Here is a 14,891-nt window from a genome sequence, read left to right as displayed (position 1 = left end):
ACTCATATCCTATCATGATCATCATGAGACATTTTATTTGTCTTCTGTATAATTTAGAGTTAGAATATAAACGGTATCGCATCAAGCCCTGATTCTACTTTGTGAATCCAGGCATTTAATCCTTATACAATTCTGCAGGCACGGACGAACTACTGTTCCGTATCCATCTTGTCAGGATCGTGTTCTTTCTTTGTGTTTTTCGCTGTTTCTTCGTTGTTATCTTCGTTTTTCGCTCCAGTCGTAACATCGACGGCGTCGCCGTTGGTGTTTTCTTCAGCTTCAGCATTTTCCTCCTTCACCTTCTTGTTGGCGTCGGCTTCAAGATCTTGTTCTGCCTCTCGTTTCGTGCCAACGCTCTCTGCGCTGGGGCTCTTGGCATCGCTTTCGCCTGCAGCTTCGCCATCGGCGTCAACATCATCCTTGACCTCTTCATCATCGTCGTGTTTCCTGCCAACTGCTGCTTCCACGTCGATTCCTTGCGTTCCCATGCCGCCTTCGGACATAAAACTTGTCGTCGTAGATTGAGGTCCGGTGTCGCTCATGCCGATCTCTTCAGGCCCTCTAGCATGAGGCATCTCCTCTTCCTCCTCTTGCGGTTCTTCGTCGTCTTCCTCGTCCATTGTCATGCGCTCCCCTTCGTGGGCGACTTCTTGAGCTCGCGATAGCTGGCTCACGGGTACTACACCAGCACGTTGTTCCTGGCGCAGGAGTTCTCCCTGGGTAACTCCTCGCGCATGCCCTGTAGAGTGAATACCATTGACACTGACAGAAACGGTCTCGATGCTACCTACGCCGTTGGGACCCTCGATGGTCTCGGTTCCCTCGCTGTGAATTTGCGCCCCAGGTGTGTCTTGTGAACTCTCGGGACTCCGTCTCGTCAACCACGGGATTGGCGTCAACAATGCGCCTCCAAGCGCTTCATCTGTGCCCAGCGCTGCCGTTGTTGGGTTGCTCCATGCGACTGATACTGCAGGGTCTTTTGGATCTTCACCATTCAGATGCATCGAGGACATGTCAGGAATAGGCGGGGGTAGAGGATATGTGCTTGTGCTTGACGTCACTTGCACAACACGGTCGACAGCGTGTAGATAAGGTGCAACTGCCTTATAATGCGCTTTAGGCCGTAGAATCAGTTCGGCGAGTCGTTGAATAGTGTGGGGAGGATGGGTCTCGAAAGTCTCGAGGTGTTTCGTAATGTCGATGAGCATGTCTGCCAACTGCTTTGGTAATGCACCCTCGATAGGTTGTGTGGCAGGAAGCGACTCGGTCGTCGAAGCGACCTTGTTCGTTTCCTGGGAAGATTCGGCTTGGGGTGATGAGGGCGGCGGAGACTTGCGCGATTCTAAAACAGGCTGGTACGCTGGAGGCGGCGGTGGTAGGTTGGGTATCGGGAAGTCGCTATGTGCGATCTGAAGCGATCGATTAGTTCATGGGTCTACCGAGTCGCAGGTAATGTGGAATACCTTGTCAAGTCTGGTAATTATGTCACTGCGCACCGAAGGCCAGACACCCCTATTATTATGGTCAGATATTCGCTTTCGGATAAATAAAGAAGGATAAAAGGCTTACTTCTCGACAGTCGCACCCGCAGCGAATTGGCTGAGGGGTCCGTTATCACTATCAACCTCCATGATTTTATGATGCGCAAGTAATGATATGCGATGATGTTGAATCCACTAAGTCGCGATTGCTGGTCGCGCAGCTCTATGGTGGGGTTGTAAATATGGGGGTGGCTGTCCCGTTAGATGCATGCGTGCTTAACCTACACCTTGATGGCAGATGTGCTAATTTATTCCAATTCAGTAACTTGGTTAACATATTGTTTCCTATAGGGCTGTGGGGTTGTGAAACCTGTCTCCTTGGTTCTATCAACCAGTTCTGGCTTGTGTCTACGGTGTACACATAATACTTCGTCATTATCAAATAAACATTCATTGACAACCGTTGCAACACAACGCACATGCATCTACATGCATTTCAAACAACACGGAAATTATGGTTTGGCAGACGTTTGTACCTAGAAGCAAATTTTTTACGATATAGCAATAGACGTGTGTCTTGATTTATTATTTCCAAATTACGTAAACCCCAATTATTACTATGACATACGATAAATCGCAAAGTTCCGTCAGTTCAAATCGGCGCAACTAACCCGGCATCAAGCCACTACACCTGATAAGGGTTATACATCCACTTGGATGGCTCGAACATAGCATCAAACTTGACACCGTCATATGTTCCAATAGCACAGCTCAAGTCGTGGAATCCTTCCAGGCCTGTGACAGGCAAATCTTGCTCAGCATCAGTCTCCTCATGAAGCGCCCATCCACCTGTCATGGTACCGTTACGGGTAAAGAAGATATCAACCTGCGGCTTCGGCCCACCGATAGGTCGTAGAGTCATGCCGATACCGTACGTGTCACCACGTTGAAAAGGCTGAGTAAAGTCGCGACCACCCCAACGATCGTTGACGTACTTGTGTCCGTCGTCACCATGCACTGCCAAACTGCCGCGGTGCCAGCCTGGCATGCGGAATGAAGGATACGGCAGAGCGGTGAAACCAAGACCGAGGAATACCTCGGGGCTGTCACGCGCCAGCTTGACTTCGTAGTAGATGGTTCTTGGCTGTCCGAGGCGTATAGGGTCATGCTCAGTGACAGAGTAGAGCGGTGGGTAACCGATGATACAACGATCCTGCGAGTTCTTCTTTGTCCAGCCCTGCCAGTGTCCAGGCTGTAACCAGGTGAGCTGACCATTGAAGCCCACTGGCTCCATGAGGCGAATGTTGCTTGCCTGGAGAGCTGCCTTTCCAGTGTGATCCAGATGGATGGGAGCAGTCATGGGATACGACAGACACCAATCCTCGCCGGCATTAGCCTCATCCTCGGTAGCATTGCTTGTAGGGGATCTGTCGTAGCCGCTAAAGATAGCAGGAGGTGGTGGGAATAGTGATGTATCTGGGACTGCTACCTCCCAGTCATGTTTGGGTGGAGGTCCAGAAGGAGGCGCATATTCTGGTGCCGCACCTTGACCTGGAGGAGGGCCCGGAGGAGCATCGTATTGTTGTGACGATGATCCATGTCCTAGGGGAGATCCTAGGGGAGCATCGTACTGTGCTCCCACCTTACTTGGCGGCGGCCCAGGAGGAGCAGAGTATTGCTGCGATGAAGACTGACCGGGTGGTGGTCCTGGAGGTGGCGCAAAGTCTGAGGCCTGTTTTCTATCAGGAGGCGGTCCTGGAGGCGCTGAATAGCTAGACTCTCCCGCGAATTGGTTGGGATCGTTTTGAGGGTTGTATCTGCTCTTCTTCACATCGCCTTGGCTTTGAGATGACGCTGGCCTCTGCACCGGACGGGGCGCTGGCTCATCGTTCTCTTCTTTCTTACTTCCGAAACACATGGCGTTGATTATCTTTTGATTATGAGGGATGGGGATGATGTTGAGAGATTAGGTATCCGCTAAGTATGACGATATTCGAGCAGGGATTCAAAAGTGGGCATATGCAACCACTTATAAGCTTAAATATGTAGCTTCACGACTGTAAACAATAACAGCGAATCAGCTTAGTATGTCTGAATGTGAGAGTGATGGAACAGAGAAGAACGAAGAAAAGTACGTATTAAAACCGGTTGGGTCCTTTGTTCAGATCATGTAATTTCAACTCGTGGCTGTGCCGTTAATTGTCGACAAACACCACGCCGCTTTGGGCCTGCACAGCCCCTTGCGTATCACAAGGATGCAAGAAACCTCGAACCAAGCCTAGAGGGTACCAGGAAAGTTGGCCTCTAAGCTTTAGGTTATGAAAATAAATAGCCTAAGAAGTATAGTCTAAGTAGCATAAGCTAGTCTACTAATTTCGTCTCTTATGCTCCTAGCGACCACAAAGACAGCTAGTATAACGCGATGAGCGAGATATACCATAAACCAAAGTAACACGCAAGTTTCATCGCCTATCACCGGTTCACGAACTATCAACCCTCGTCCTAGAACTGAAATGCTATTCGAACCCATGACCCGCAGTTGGACTCAGCCACAGAATACCACGACTATACATGGTACAAATGAAACTCGTTCATACAACATGGCTCCTACTACTTCTGTTACTACTGCTGCAGAGCGCCTCATGTATGTCCCCGTGTCGATTCATCTCAGCTATTTCCTCAAGCTGTGTTAAAACTATGGTATATTAAAAATCCTCATCCATCATCAGATTGTTCTCCCATGAACTAGAAGCCTGGTTACAGACAGACCATGTTCCATCTGCGTTAGCTCTAGTGTTCTCCTGCTCTGAAGTACAGACAGATATGGTTGAAATAGAGTTATCCATAGGCATTGTAGTAGCTGGATTTTGGTTCTGTGTTGTAGAATCTGCAGCATTTCCTTTCCTTCACAGCTTCTTCATAGATGGCTATTATTGGATGATTTACGCAACTGCAACTGTATTGCTGCAAAATTTATATGATGTGTGAGAAGTCTGGTCTAAATGGCTTAAAGTGACCTACTGCTTTTATCTCTTATGTTCAAAGCGGCCAATGTTCATGCCACATTCCATATGGGTAAAAATAGCCGTCATCTGTTCTCACCAACTAACAGCTATTGACGGATAACAAATTAGGTACCTCCTCCCCAGGCGCTTGCATCCTGTTCATCAGGATAAAAGAAGGCCACAACGGCAATAATGATGTAAACCGCACAGAGCAGAGCACCTTCAAGGTAATTACTTCTGCCGTCCAACACGAGAAAGTTGACAATGAAGGCCGAAACAAAGAGACACACGGTCTCGAAAAGTGTAAAGTACAAGGTCATTTCCTTATCCATGAACCAGCCCAGCAAAACCATAAATGGCGTTAGGAGAAGGGCAATCTGGATAGAGCTTCCTACCGCAACACCGATGGCGAGATCCATGTTGTTCTTGTAGGCGACCTTGATAGCAGTGACGTGCTCAGCTGCGTTACCAACAATAGGCAGAATGATCAGACCGATTCCGACCTGATTAACGTGAGAAGTTTCAACGACCTCTTGGATTGAGTCGACAAGAAACTCGGCACAAACTGCGACTAGAGCCGTGGATACAAGAAGAAGGATGACAGCGGCAAGTTGAGAAAGATGTTCCTCTTCCTCCTCATGCTCGTCAGTGGCCTTAACACCTGGAGCATTCAAGGAGGGTGGAATTTGAGCCGGCAACATTGCACCAGGGGCTCGGAACTGTAGACGATCGGGGAGGGAGTTGGTACGTCGAATGCCGTAACGGACATGGGGAGCTGGGCCGGAAGCCAACGAGGGCTTCTCGGTGAAAACGGGAGCCAGAGCTTTAACAGAAATACCTCTCAGGGGGAATGGTCGTTTGGCAGCATTTGATGAAGGACCAGCTTCAAAGGCATCCTGCACCGCAAAATCCACGCGACGAGGCTCTCCCTCACTCTTATTTTCAGGGATGCTCTCTGTGAGGTTGTTCTGGGCCTGGGCCTTCTTGAGCTCCTTTTTGGCTCTCCGAGCCTCCTTTTTGCTTCTATGATGCCTGTGTCGGCGATAACGTCGGCGTCTGCGAGCGCGCTCTGCCTCTTCCTCATCGTCATCATCATCGACAGCAATCTCGCTTCCCTCATAAGAAGATAAACGCGGAACTCGATGACGTGAGGCTCTTGCCTCTGTTACTTCGTCCTGTGGCGTGGTGTTGTTGGTTGCAAATGAAGCCGACCGGGTTCCCTTGGTATCAGCGGTGTCGACAGAAGCAGCGCTAGATCTTCGGTGTCGTCTGTTACGAAGAACCTTCTTCATTCTCTTTCTCATAGTACCATGAGATGAGTCAGAATCAGATGAGTCCGAACTCGAGGATGAGCTGTCATCAGAGCTTGATGAATCCAGAAAGCCGGCGGCAGGTCCAGGTGCCAACTCAGCATCGATAATGTGCTGGGGGGTAGATTCGTACATGTATGCATGCGATTTGAGCTGGAATGTGAGGTAGATAACATAGACCAGAAGTAGTACCACACTAGTTCCTCGGCTGATTTTCAAGGACTGACGATCAGCAAGATCATTGTCTTTGAAAGATGCATGGAACGCGGTCTGTCATCAATATTAGGGGTGAACTGCTAGCAGAGTGCTCGTTGTACATACCGGTAGGACTAGGCTGATAACACTCAAGCTGAGTAAACAAGCGCTCATCTGCGTAACAGTACTGTTGTAGACCTGTTCACGGAATCGTAAACCGCCCAGCAACATACTCATACCCAGAATTAAAAGAAGGTTCGCTAAAATGCTGCCTAATAGAGCTGATTGTACGACTCTGATTTCATTCTTGACGAGGGCGAGGATGAAGATGATCAACTCCACGGCGTTGCCTGTGAGATTACGTCAGCAGCGACTCAATGACAGAGAAACAGGAAAGAAAAGAAAAGACTTCAAAGTATATAAAATGGATTTGAGTTATAGTTGTCATAAATGCGGTAGGTTATTGTGTTATGGGTTGTGGGTTATGAGTTGACTTACCGAAAGTGACATTCAACAACGCGCCAAGGGCATCTCCCATTTTGAGAGCAACAGATTCGGTAGCGAATGCCAAAAGTCCAGCAAGAGGAATGATTGCGATTGCATTCATACCAAAAACAAGACCTGCAGGGGCGCCATTAATCTGGGAAACGGCAATGCCCACAGGGACAAATACCATGAAAACATTGAGCCAGCTGTAAGTGATAACGATTCTAACACTACGCTTCAGCTGGGCAAAAAAACCAGCATTTTTGCTAGTTGTGCTTGAGGTTTCTCCTTGTGCAGGCTCTTCGGTCTTGCTGGGAGTTTCTAGGACAGACCCCGAACCTGCAGCAGGAGATGAGGCATCGCCAGCAGAGGGGATCTTGCTTCCATTTTGTTTATCGGACTGGGTCTTCTTTTCGTCAAAGTCTCCGAATCGAGGTTGCTCATTCAAGCCCTGAGCAGTGGGCGCTGCGGGTTGTGCACCAGAGCGACTGCCATCTATATTGGGTGGTTCAGAGGAGGCTTCCTTCATCGAACAGGTGTTTTGTTACTCTGTGAGTATGAGTCGTAGGCAAATGTTTAACTGTCGAGTGAAGATAGTCGTTTTTGAGGCTTTGTTGAACTTGGAAGAGTGTGGTCGAAGTGTGTAAGTGAGAAGGGTGCAGAGAAAGCGGGAGCCAAGGCCTTGGCTTTAAGTCGGAAAGGTAGCCAAGTTTCCTAGGCTGGGATGACGCTGTTTGTTCAGTGGATCACAGTGGCGTCGGTGGAGAATAATAACTTATTCACTGTAGTTGGCGAGTGGCTAAAGCTGTCCGGACCAGGAGTCAGATGGATATCATGTCGTCAAACAGCAGAGGCAGCCCGCTAGGGGAACTCATGATTGGCTGTATGAGAGTATGTCAGAGGCAAAGTGAGGCGGTGCAGCCTCAGACTGTGTTTGCATCTAGCGTTTGCCATTAAACTGGTCTCCCTTGTCATACTAAACAGATCTTGACGATTCTATTCACTTCACTCTCCTATTCTTTGGCATTCCAAGAATGATGCGCACCTACACAGACCTCTGACTTTATGACAAAGACCATCAAAGAGACTCAGCGCCTCTCGTCAAAGCTCCATATTCCACGAGGTGGTCCAGCAAACAGACTACTGGGGACACACTTCTAACAACAAGCTTATCAATGTGATCCCCATCTTTCTCGGATTTGAGGTGCCGGCTGAGACTTGGCATGATCACATCGGGAGCTCATTAACCTAATGAAGCAAAGATCGACAGGAACCACAATCAAGTTCCGTCTGTTGTGGCTCAGCTCTTCCATTATCAATCGTCAACAACAGCCATGATTACCCCGTACCATATACTGTGCTTGACGCAGTATCACTCCGGAGGACCTGCTTTGTTCAGTTATGTCCATACAACTGGCGAATCCTGGATTGCCAGTGACGTGATGCAGGCTGCCAGCAAAGCACTTGGTGTCGACACGGAGATAATGTTCGGGTGTAACCCACATCGGAGCCGAATGGGACACCCAAGTTAATGCGTCGACGTATTTGAATACGCGAATACGCAAATGCCAGCTTCTTAGCCAGTTGCATTACCCAGGTGACGTAAGTATCTATAATATCTACAAATCCCAGCTTCACATAAATCTACTCTACAGCAGTTGAGTTCAGAAATAAGAGAGGAGATACAAGGTGACTTGTAAGTTTTAGGTGCAGAAAACAATTCACCTATAAACTAGTCGCGAATGGCATCAACTGACTCTAAAATCTTGTCTCTTATACTCGCAGTAGCCAAGTCTTTATGTTGTACTCTGAAAATAAGCATGTTTACTATCGAGTACTTACCTACTAGGGGCAACCCTTTGACTCGTTGATTTCTCAGCATACTCAGTAAACTTCGTAGTTCATTCATGACTCGTGATCTGCTTGGCAAAAGGAAACGTCTGCAATGTACAGAGTATCGACCTCACAATCTATTTCACCATCATACCTTCAACGAGTCATCTGCCAAGTTGAACTAGCATGACACTATCTCACTTAACTACGGTAGTTTCTTGTATCCCTAATTTCGTAACCTAGGAGAACTCGTGTTTACAATCAGTAACTAGCGACCAGAAAACAGAGGGACAACCCCACGAACAGACCATCAGCTAACTTGGTCGGTCAACAAACATTGGCCCACCTTCTATTTTGTTCATTATCAAGACTAGCGACAACTCACCGTCAAAGCAAAAAACTGACCGCCAGTTGATGTGTCTGTAGTCAAAGCACAGCCAGTCCCTTGCATAGTACGTACTACGTTGGTAGTCAAAATAAGCTGTCCGTTTCAGAGACAGTCACAAACGAAGATAAACGGCTGGAATTTTAAACCGCGGCCATGTTAAGAGTTCTTACGTACCCATGCATGATATGGCAACGCCATTCATACCGTTTTCAAATAGTCATCTACATCTCCAACATTAAACACAGACAGATACTTCAGCATCTTTGAATAACAAATCGTTTCAAGTCACATTCAATTCCTTGGATCAGTTCGTTAGTGTCTCCCTTTGAGACAAATATGGGCTGAGATGCGTTTGTATAGACACAGACAAATAAAATAATAACAACACTCTTTCTTTCCCTTGATTCTTCCGTCTTTCTTTCTCTCTTTCTTTCTCCTCCCTCTTTCGCAGCTCCAGAGTGTACAGAAACATTGGGTCGTCCAGCCCACATCTAGTTCCCATCTTTCCCCTCATAAATGAACAAACTTTGCATAAACCGAGTAACTGTATGTAGTGGAATATAACTATCCAGGACCAACATCAAAGTCTCAATCTCGTATCCCCCTTGCGCCATGATGTGTGTGTGAGAAGTATGTGTAGGTGTGTGTGCGTGCGTGCGGAAAAGGACCAACCCCGGGTGGTCTCCAAGTTGCGAATGGGCATCGTCGAGAGCCCTTGGTGTTCGTCCCTCATTACTGGTAGCTGAATATGTGTGGTGTTGTGTGTCCCGGCAAAAAACAATAGACAATGACAATTATGGCATCCAACTGCGAACATTGGTGCAGAACTTCCCGACAAGAGGATCTTTCAAATTGAGACGGTACGCCCTTAACTCCAGGTGCTTCAAGCATGCTTTATTCACCGGTCCTCGCCACCCCTCGCCTTTCCACGTCTCCTGAAGAAGTCCATGACACGCTTTGCGGCTCCGCTGCTTCCTTCGTGACCACGGTAGTTCTCTCCATCGTAAGCATCCGCGAACTTCTTGTGACTCTTGTGAAGCACACCAGGACGGTCCTCGCGGCTACTTCCAACTGGGCGACCATCGTATCCTTCAGACCCGGAAAAGTCTTCTTGGTACGGGCGAGATCGTGAGTCGTGCGGTCGTCGCATGTCCACTGATGAATCTGAACCAGTATTTAAATGGCTACCTCCCTGCATATAAGTGGGTACGGCATTAGGTCTTCGGCCATCTGGTTGCTGAGATCCATATCGTGTATTGTACACAGGGCTGGATTGTGCTGTATCACGTTGGGGGTATTGTTCGTAGGGTGCATCGAAATAGGGCTCGCTGTGTCGGGGCTCATCGTGAGCGCTGTAGCCGCGGAGTTGCTCAGTTCGGGGATGCTGAATGGGCAGATCCTGCTGTGAATCCGCTTCAGACCCCGTCACGCTTCCCTCGTTTCTACCTAGACCCATAGCCTTGGCCAAAGAAAATCGACGGTTCTGCTTGTCGCCTGAGCCTTGAACACTGCCACTGCGCTTCTTACCAAGACCAATGGAGAAGGATCGTCTAGAAGCCTTCGAATCCATTGAAGGCCTGGGGCCAGCGTCCTCACCTGGCAGCATGGTGTTTGACATGCTGACAGGCGGATACTTCCGCGATGACTTTTCGGGCTGCGGCTGCTGTTGTTGCTGCTCGGGTCGCTTCTTAGATCGGCCACCAAAGATAGATCCACTACGACCCATGATTTTGCTGCCAATATCACCCAGAGTGTTTGATCGCTTATGCCCTCTACTAGACGCCTTTGTCTCGTTCTGGAATGTCGACATCTTTATCACCTTAGGAGGAACACTGCCAATATCCTTGGCGATATTACCTTCGTCCTCAGGGTTTTGAGGCTGTTGAATTCGGCCGTGAGCATTTGTATCGGCAATAGTAGGTGGTGCAGGTTGGCCATAGTTGGCTTGAGACTGGAGACCCATTGAGGTGGAGGATTGCATTGATCCCTGTGTTCGCGGCCTTGTCGTAGTGGTTCCACCGGTCATGAAAGCATTGTCGGAAGTGGCGCGAGTGTCGCGGGATGGCCTATGAGGAGGAGGTGCGTTCTTGTGTGAGCTCTGAGGACGTCTCGACTGCTGAGCACGAGAGGGGTTGTCCTTGGTCAGTGGCGGTTCACGAGGCAGAGGCTTTTCGGTAACAGGCTCTGGCGTATCGGCAGATTGCTGCTGCTGTAGCGAGTGGGAACTAGGTTTCGAAGGCGCGGCATCAGCACCACGTTGGGTCTTGGTTGTAGGAGCCACGTATTCGACCTGAACTGTTCTTCGCTTGGCATCCTTGGGTGTGCTACGATGAGCAGCCTCAGACTCGGGATCGACACTGCCATGCGTCTTAGCCAATCCTCCAACAACAGGGGGATGGGATTGTTTGTGCTTTGAAGCCTCGCGAACCGAGTTGCTTCGGGCGACGGACGGCGCCTCGGCGTAGTCGTCGGGAGAAACACCCGAGTCGGGTACCTCGGAAGGTAGTGTTGTCGTGCTGGTGATGAACTCGACGAGGTTGGCGTATTCGCTCAGCCAGCTGTGTCGAGCAACTTCGAAAAGATCCGCTCTCTTGCGGGGGTTAGGAACGAGAATGCGACGGAGAAGGTCTCGAGCGTGAGGGGTGACATATTCAGGGAAAGTCAAAGGAGTCGTAACGATGTACTTGTATAGGAGGTTGATGTTGTCGCCTTCGGGGTTGGCAGGATCGTCGTCGAAGGGGAGGTAGCCGGCAAGCATGGCGTACTACAACAAACAGGTCAGTTCAACATCCACTTTCTCGCACCAATTACTGAACTTACCAGAATGACACCACAACTCCAGACATCCACCTTACGGCCGGTGTATAGAGAATCGCTGACAACCAGTTCAGGTGCAGCGTAACAAGGACTTCCACAGCTTGTCTGCATGAGATCACCCTTCCTGGACCCGTTCATCTTGACTCGATCCAAGCCCATTCGTTTCACGAACTCCTTGTCGGTAAGGTTTAGTTCCTCTTCCTTAGTCAATTCCTCGTGGGCATCGAAGGTGTTTGCAAAGCCAAAATCGGTGATGATAATGTTGCGATTGCGGTCGAGAAGCAAGTTTTCTAGCTTCAAATCTCGGTGTACTATTCCCTTCTTGTGGAGGTAACCAACGCCCGACACAAGCTGGGCAAACAAGCGACGAGCGGCATTATCTTTAAGATAGCGATGGTTGAGGATATAATCGAAAAGTTCACCACCGGATGCGTATTCAAGGATGATACCAATGTGTCGGTCTGTCTCGACCTTGTCGATCAGACGCACAATGTTGGGGTGCTGAACCCCGCGAAGGATAGCAACCTCGCGGTAAATCTTAGCGAATCGAGAGGGATTGCTTCCGACGGTGTCCCTCTTGATGAGCTTAATGGCAACCTGTCATTGTAAGTGTCGTGTCTCGAAGATGATGAATTATAAGCTTACTTGAACGCTGCTGTCTTGCTTCCAGCCCAGCTTCACCTTGCCGAATTCACCCTCGCCAATGGTGTTGCCGAGAATAAAATCGCCAAATTTGGTGTTGCCCTTGTGGCTTCGGCTGTGGTCGTGTCGACTTCGCTGCCTTCGTTCTTCGCCATGTTCGCCTGTTGCGACAACAGGAGGGGGCGCGGCTGAATCTTCGGCGTTGTGCTGGTTTGAGGCATGGTTGCGATCCCGGTCGATGGTGTCTTGAGCAGTAGCAATGGCTTTTGTTAAGCTGTCAGTGGCATCGTGGACGGGTTTTGAGGGCGTGCTGTGAGCGGATCGAACGGGCAATGATGAGGGTGCGGCCTTGCCATCTCGGCTGCTGGCTCGGGCAGCAGTGTCAGCCTTGCTACTTCTATAGCCATTCTCTGCAGCGGCTTGTTCACCACGCGAACCAGTTCGTGTGGATTCGTTTCGGCGGGGTGAACTTGAAGGCTTTTCATTAGAATAATGAGACCTTCGCGAGTTACCACTCTGGTTGTTAGAGGAGCTCCGGGGAGGAGCGACGGGAGGCATGTTGCCTTGCCAGTCAGAGGCAGGTGGTTCTTGGTGGTTGGCCGCTGAAGCGGTGACGGGTGAACCGAAACCGGGAGTTAGATGATAAGAAGGCGATGGAGCGCCGTCGTTCGTTTTTCGTGAAGGAGGTCGTCGCGAAGATGAAGAAGCGGTCGAGGTCTGCTGGGCATTGTACGCCTGGCTGTTAGGGGATAATTGCGAGGGCCTGTACTGGCGGGACGACGGTGTACCCAAGGGGGACGAAGCCAGAGCGGTGTGTTGATGGGGGGCTGTTTGTAGGGCAGCCGACATCTTCCACGCCCAAACGCGTTAATAAAAGGAAGCGAACGGAGGAAACCGTTTTTGCACAGGGAGCGTTTTCAAGTTCCAAAGTATTATATAGCAGCTGTACGCGAGATGCGGTTTTCTGACGGTAGCGCCCAGAAAAAAAGGCCCAGCTGGCGACGCGGATATGCAGGTCGAAATACCTGGCAGTTTCAGTCGACCCAGTCTAGGGAAGCGCTGGACCGGGGACAAATGCAAGCGGCTCCAGACGAGTACAATAAGGTACCTGTTGTAAGCGACTATTCCAGGGAAAGTCGTTTAGAAGGGTGAAGAAAGCAGAAAGAAAGGAAACAATTTCAAAGTCGGGTTGGGTCAGATTAGCTAAAAGTTGAGGTCGTGAATCGACAGGATTTCATTTCATGGTGCGCGCGCGACAAATTAAGTTGCTCGAGATCGGTCGTATCCGCTTCAATGCGTTTTGATTGCTATACCGGTCGGTATCGAAGGTAATTCGAGGCGAACAGTGACGATCCAATACAAGGTCGGTTTGCAGCTAACGGCCGCGACAGGCGGGATCAGAATTAGGATTGGATTGGAGCACAGCCGACGCTGGATGCGTTGGCAGCCGGGCTGATGTTGTTTTTTTCTTGTTGTTGTGTTGTTGCGTTGCGCTCGCTGCGGCTTGGGCCTTGGAGTCCTGCAGGTGCTAATTAGGCGATGAGACTGGATTGGGTCCAATTGGGCTGGACTTGGGTCGCTGGAGGTTGGGAGAATATGCGCGATAGCAGCGAGATCGAACCAAACGCTCCTCAATGCAATGCGATGCGAACGCGCAAACGCTCCAAATTAGACGCGAGAGGGAGGGAAAGGGTTTGGAGTCACCAGAAAACAGGCGAAATGAAAAAGAGAGGATGGGAAAAATAAGACTGGGACGAGGTTTCAATTAAACGGGCGAGGGTATAGAGTACAATTAACAGCCAAGTACAACAGAAATTTTAATTGGGTTTAGTACCAAAGAAAAAAAAAAGCCATGGAAGGTACCTAGCAAAAATGGTGTGAGGGCCGTGTCTGACTCTGAGTCGGGGCCTCACGCGCTATCAGGGACTGAATTGAGACTCTGAATTATAATCGAGAGTCAAGTCAGCAAGGCCAAGCAAGGTAGACGGGTGGAGTGAGAGGGAAGGGAACTTCTCAGGTCCTGGTTTTGGTGGACGGGAGACCGGGGGCCATGGTAAAAAGAAACCATGCGCGCGATGTGAGGAGACGGTACTTAATTTACTGCGGGATAAAGAGTAGATCTCGAGGTATACGATATGCTGAACTGGGAAAACCCTGGTAAACTCAGCCCAGTCCAGGGAAGGGAAGCCATTCATCAATTTCCAAGAAGGGGGACATTCAAGACTCAAAGACTCGGGCGCCAGGACAAGATGAGACGTTCTAAACTGTGTTGTCCATATACAAACAGTATTAACTAGGCCTTTTCCAGGTACCTTGGCCTCCATGGAACGGGTAGGCTGGGATGGATGGAAGGTTGGGTTGGGCTGCAGGAGGATTGGAGTGAAAACCCCCCTCATCCTCTGTGATAGTTTGGATGTAGGCTTCTCCATCATTAGTCTAAGTCGTTATCCACCACTAAACACATCGATACAGGCCATTGACCAAACTAACGGCGCCTCTATACTAGGAAATTGTTGGAGCATGAACGTCTTCCAAGACTTTGGGTGGATGCAATGTTATGCCAACAATAATAGACTCTGTTTTCTCTTCTCCAAAAGCAGGTATTGCATATCTCATCCGATGCAAGGAGTAGGTTCTGAGTGAGGGTGGCTGGAAGGGGTACCATGCATGATCACAGATCCATATCACTGCAGTACCCCTGAATATAGCGCTGTCGTTCCTGCAGGTACGGATA

At 49.4% G+C, this 14,891-nt stretch overlaps 4 protein-coding genes across 4 annotated transcripts; 1 reads left to right on the top strand and 3 right to left on the bottom strand.

The window, feature by feature from the left end:
- Positions 1-15: 15 nt before the first annotated feature.
- Positions 16-2,027, bottom strand: EDB82DRAFT_491734 (uncharacterized protein). The gene is made up of 3 exons (XM_025737731.2): positions 1,570-2,027; positions 1,464-1,512; positions 16-1,409 (listed from the first exon to the last, which is right to left on the bottom strand). Exons 1-3 carry the CDS (start codon positions 1,629-1,631, stop codon positions 150-152), a joined length of 1,371 nt encoding a protein of 456 aa, XP_025588100.1. The 5' UTR covers positions 1,632-2,027; the 3' UTR covers positions 16-149.
- Positions 2,028-3,641, bottom strand: EDB82DRAFT_491731 (uncharacterized protein). Its single transcript, XM_025737742.2, has one exon. It carries the CDS (start codon positions 3,397-3,399, stop codon positions 2,167-2,169), a length of 1,233 nt encoding a protein of 410 aa, XP_025588101.2. The 5' UTR covers positions 3,400-3,641; the 3' UTR covers positions 2,028-2,166.
- A 154-nt stretch (positions 3,642-3,795) lies between these two features.
- EDB82DRAFT_491729 (uncharacterized protein) lies at positions 3,796-4,473 on the top strand. Its single transcript, XM_065608392.1, has 2 exons — positions 3,796-4,125; positions 4,211-4,473. Exons 1-2 carry the CDS (start codon positions 3,995-3,997, stop codon positions 4,467-4,469), a joined length of 390 nt encoding a protein of 129 aa, XP_065465900.1. The 5' UTR covers positions 3,796-3,994; the 3' UTR covers positions 4,470-4,473.
- A 138-nt stretch (positions 4,474-4,611) lies between these two features.
- EDB82DRAFT_544002 (uncharacterized protein) lies at positions 4,612-13,006 on the bottom strand (the record flags this gene model as incomplete). Its single annotated transcript, XM_025737764.2, has 11 exons — positions 4,612-6,066; positions 6,118-6,341; positions 6,490-6,972; positions 7,953-8,096; positions 8,390-8,417; positions 8,520-8,536; positions 8,696-8,769; positions 9,371-9,440; positions 9,611-11,462; positions 11,519-12,112; positions 12,161-13,006. 11 exons carry the CDS (start codon positions 13,004-13,006, stop codon positions 4,612-4,614), a joined length of 5,787 nt encoding a protein of 1,928 aa, XP_025588103.2.
- Positions 13,007-14,891: the final 1,885 nt, after the last annotated feature.

The sequence above is a fragment of the Fusarium venenatum genome (genome assembly GCF_020744135.1).
Source record: "Fusarium venenatum strain MPI-CAGE-CH-0201 chromosome Unknown EDB82scaffold_1, whole genome shotgun sequence".
Taxonomy (NCBI): domain Eukaryota; kingdom Fungi; phylum Ascomycota; class Sordariomycetes; order Hypocreales; family Nectriaceae; genus Fusarium; species Fusarium venenatum.
Note: the sequence above shows the minus strand (reverse complement) of the source record. Positions and strands in the feature narration are given on the sequence as shown.